Below are 2,954 nucleotides of genomic sequence, written 5' to 3'. Positions count from 1 at the left end.
AAAAAAAAAAAAAAATTACAGAATAAAGCACCATTTGCTGATCAAATGGAATTTATCTTTTTAATCAGCAGCGTCACCATGTATTTCCAGCTCATTGACTTCCTTGGGTCTAAAGACACTTACTGTTCTTTCCATCAGCACAGGAGGGTCTGTTCCTTTCTCTTTAAAATTTGATTCCACACTGATCACATCCGCAATAACATCCTCCATCTAGCAAAATATGATACATTAAGAACATTGTGCATAAGGATACAGTGAGAAGCGCTGTCTGAGACCACAGAGAATTCTAAGAAGCTCTAAAAGTTTTTGGACTGTTTCAATGGAAGATATATACAGATATATAGATATGCCTAGAACATTTCAGAAATGAAATTATGTTTTATCTGACATACAAGCTTATTGTTTTTCCTTATATTTGTATTCATCAATTTACAAGTGACACCTTGCCCAAAATACCCTGAACCACTCCCTCGGGAATCATTATCTACATAAGTAGGGCGGGGCTAAGAAGATACCTCACACCAAAGCATGCAAGCTTAACATGTAGAGAAATGACTGGTTTTACTTTAAAATATGTTGGTTGTCACATACAGATAGTTATGCAAATGCAAATAGAAAAATGAGGCAGAATGCAGTACATGAAAACATTGTCCCAACTTCTCTAATGACCAGCAATGAGAGTAATAGCAATTATAATAAAAATAGTATTAAAAAGAATGAAAAAGAAAGTTCCTTCTGGTGTAGTTTTTCTATTTGAGATACCTAAACTCTTTCTCAAAGTTCTCACTTCTATTTATTTCTCAGCACTTCTTGAAAATTTATAGCAAATTGCTATAAACACGTTCTACAAAGCTAGACATTCTTATTTATTCTATATCTTTAGCACTATTACATTTTATTACTTAGTAAATAATAGGCAAAAATTTGTTGAGAATGGAAACTAACATATTGAAAATCAAAAGTAAAAATTACATATAAAAATCTAGTAAAATATTAAGATAACAAGGTCCTTAGTCTTATTCTAATAAACAATTTTAAAGGACAAGTTTACTATCATTCAGATCATTTCTGCCTTCTTTCTTTTAGTGGATATTTAAGATAAAGTAACTATTAATAAATATTTTAACTGAAATTACTTAGAAAATTTTGCAATGAGTTAAACCTTCTAAACATATTACTGTAAGAGATTATTTTGGATCGTTATTGGTACTTAACTGAAATGAGTAAAAATGAATCGTTGCAATTTATTATGCATAATAACAATTGTCTATAATTAATGATCACAGATTAATGTTTTAAAAACACACTTCTTGAGCTAAATTAGTTTGCATTTGGAATGTTTACTGTATTGATTTCAATCTCTTTAACAATGTTTTCTCAAAAGCTGATGACAGTGTTCAAAATGACATTAGACATACATGCCACTCCGCTCGGCCATCGTTCCCGAGAGCTAGCAAGCTGGCGAGAGGACCTCCCAGGAGGCCAGGGCTAGTGCTGGGGCTCGTGCATCCATTCTGGACCGGAAGGCCACAGCCTGCCGTGGTGGGGCGGGGCTGCTCGAGAGCCTGGCTGACGGCTTGGTGGTCAAGGGTCATGCAGGAGGTGACTCGCCGTCTCTGGGCCTTGGGAAGCTGAGGCCTCGGGGGACTTTCCAGATGCGCTGGGACCTGCAGAATCAAAGCCAAATGCAAGCAACATTGGACACGATCCGACGCCTCAGAGCTTGTCTCCCAGGACTTGAGCCACGAGCAAGCACACAGTGACAACGTGTTTTTCTAAGTTATATCCTAAGTTAGCATACAATTCTAATGGATTATGGTTAAGAAGTATTTTTTTTTCCAGTACCAGGGATGAACTCAGAGCCCTGTGCTTGCCAGGCAAGCACTTACTCTACTGAGCTATTTCCCCAGGTGCTTTAAGAAGTAATTTGAATTACTCACTTAGCTTCAGTACTAATCAGATTTTTAAATGATTAGCTCTAACATCTGGAAATAAATATAAAAGCTACAATACTTTAGAGGCTTAAAATTGGAAGACTTAGGTGCTGGAGAAATAGCTGAGTGGAATAAGTGCTTGCGTGGCAAGCACAAGGTCTTGAGTTTGATCCCTGGTACCACCAAAATAAATAAATAAAATAAAATTAGGAGACTTACATTAGTAACAAGTGTACTTGAATTTCTATTACAAGTTATTTTTATATAATACACATTCTTATGTTCCTTTACAATTACACAAAATACGACATTTTGGCCCTAGCCTACCAAGGTCAGTTAAGACTTAGGACATATGAGAACTTTTGCTGTAACATCAGTTGTGCCCCAAATTTTCTGATCAAGGAGATTATGGGGCCACAGAGCAATGTGATCAACAATGTAGAGTGTGCCTAAGGAGAGTCACATGGAAAGAAAACATTCTCTCAGGCTTTCACAGAGAGCAAATTGGCCAAGTAATGGCTGTGACTCATCCACATGGCTGACACTGACAAAAGATCTACAATCTGAGGTACAGGATCTCAGGATAAATCCTGAGGGGATTTGACTGACTTTATCAGATACAAAAGCTACAATTCTTTTTTTTTTTTCGGAACCGGGGATTGAACTCAGGCCCTTGCGCTTGCCAGGGAAGCGCTTATTCCACTGAGCCATCTCCCCGGACCCAAAAGCTACAATTCTTGTTGCATAGGTCTTGCTTTATCTTGATCTTAACCATCCAGCAGAAAAGTAGAAAAACAAAGTATAAGAAATAAAGCCATGTTGTTATGTTGAGCTGTAGAGGACTCAGGTTAACAACTTCTGACATTGCTAGTCAAGCAGAAGACCCAATACTATTATGGACTACTGGATTATTTTGGAATATTTTGCTGAGTTCACCTATAATATTTAAATGACGGAACTAAACAAAAAAAGGGATACAGATGAATGACCATTTTGTATCTGTGTATTCAAAATGGTTAG

The 2,954-nt window shown here is 36.8% G+C and overlaps 1 protein-coding gene across 1 annotated transcript in view; it reads right to left on the bottom strand.

The window, feature by feature from the left end:
• Positions 1–2,954, bottom strand: part of Tfec (transcription factor EC) — an 81,165-nt gene that overhangs the window by 44,114 nt on the left and 34,097 nt on the right. Inside the window, exons 2-3 of the mRNA XM_023705057.1 lie at positions 1,419–1,667; positions 124–210 (exon numbers count right to left, since the gene is read on the bottom strand). Coding sequence (XP_023560825.1) covers positions 124–210; positions 1,419–1,595 — 264 coding nt within the window. The 5' untranslated portion in view covers positions 1,596–1,667. The remainder of the gene's footprint in view (positions 1–123; positions 211–1,418; positions 1,668–2,954) is intronic.

Source organism: Octodon degus, unplaced genomic scaffold (assembly GCF_000260255.1).
Source record: "Octodon degus isolate 3935 unplaced genomic scaffold, OctDeg1.0 scaffold00213, whole genome shotgun sequence".
In the NCBI taxonomy this organism is placed as follows: Eukaryota; Metazoa; Chordata; class Mammalia; order Rodentia; family Octodontidae; genus Octodon; species Octodon degus.
Note: the sequence above shows the minus strand (reverse complement) of the source record. Positions and strands in the feature narration are given on the sequence as shown.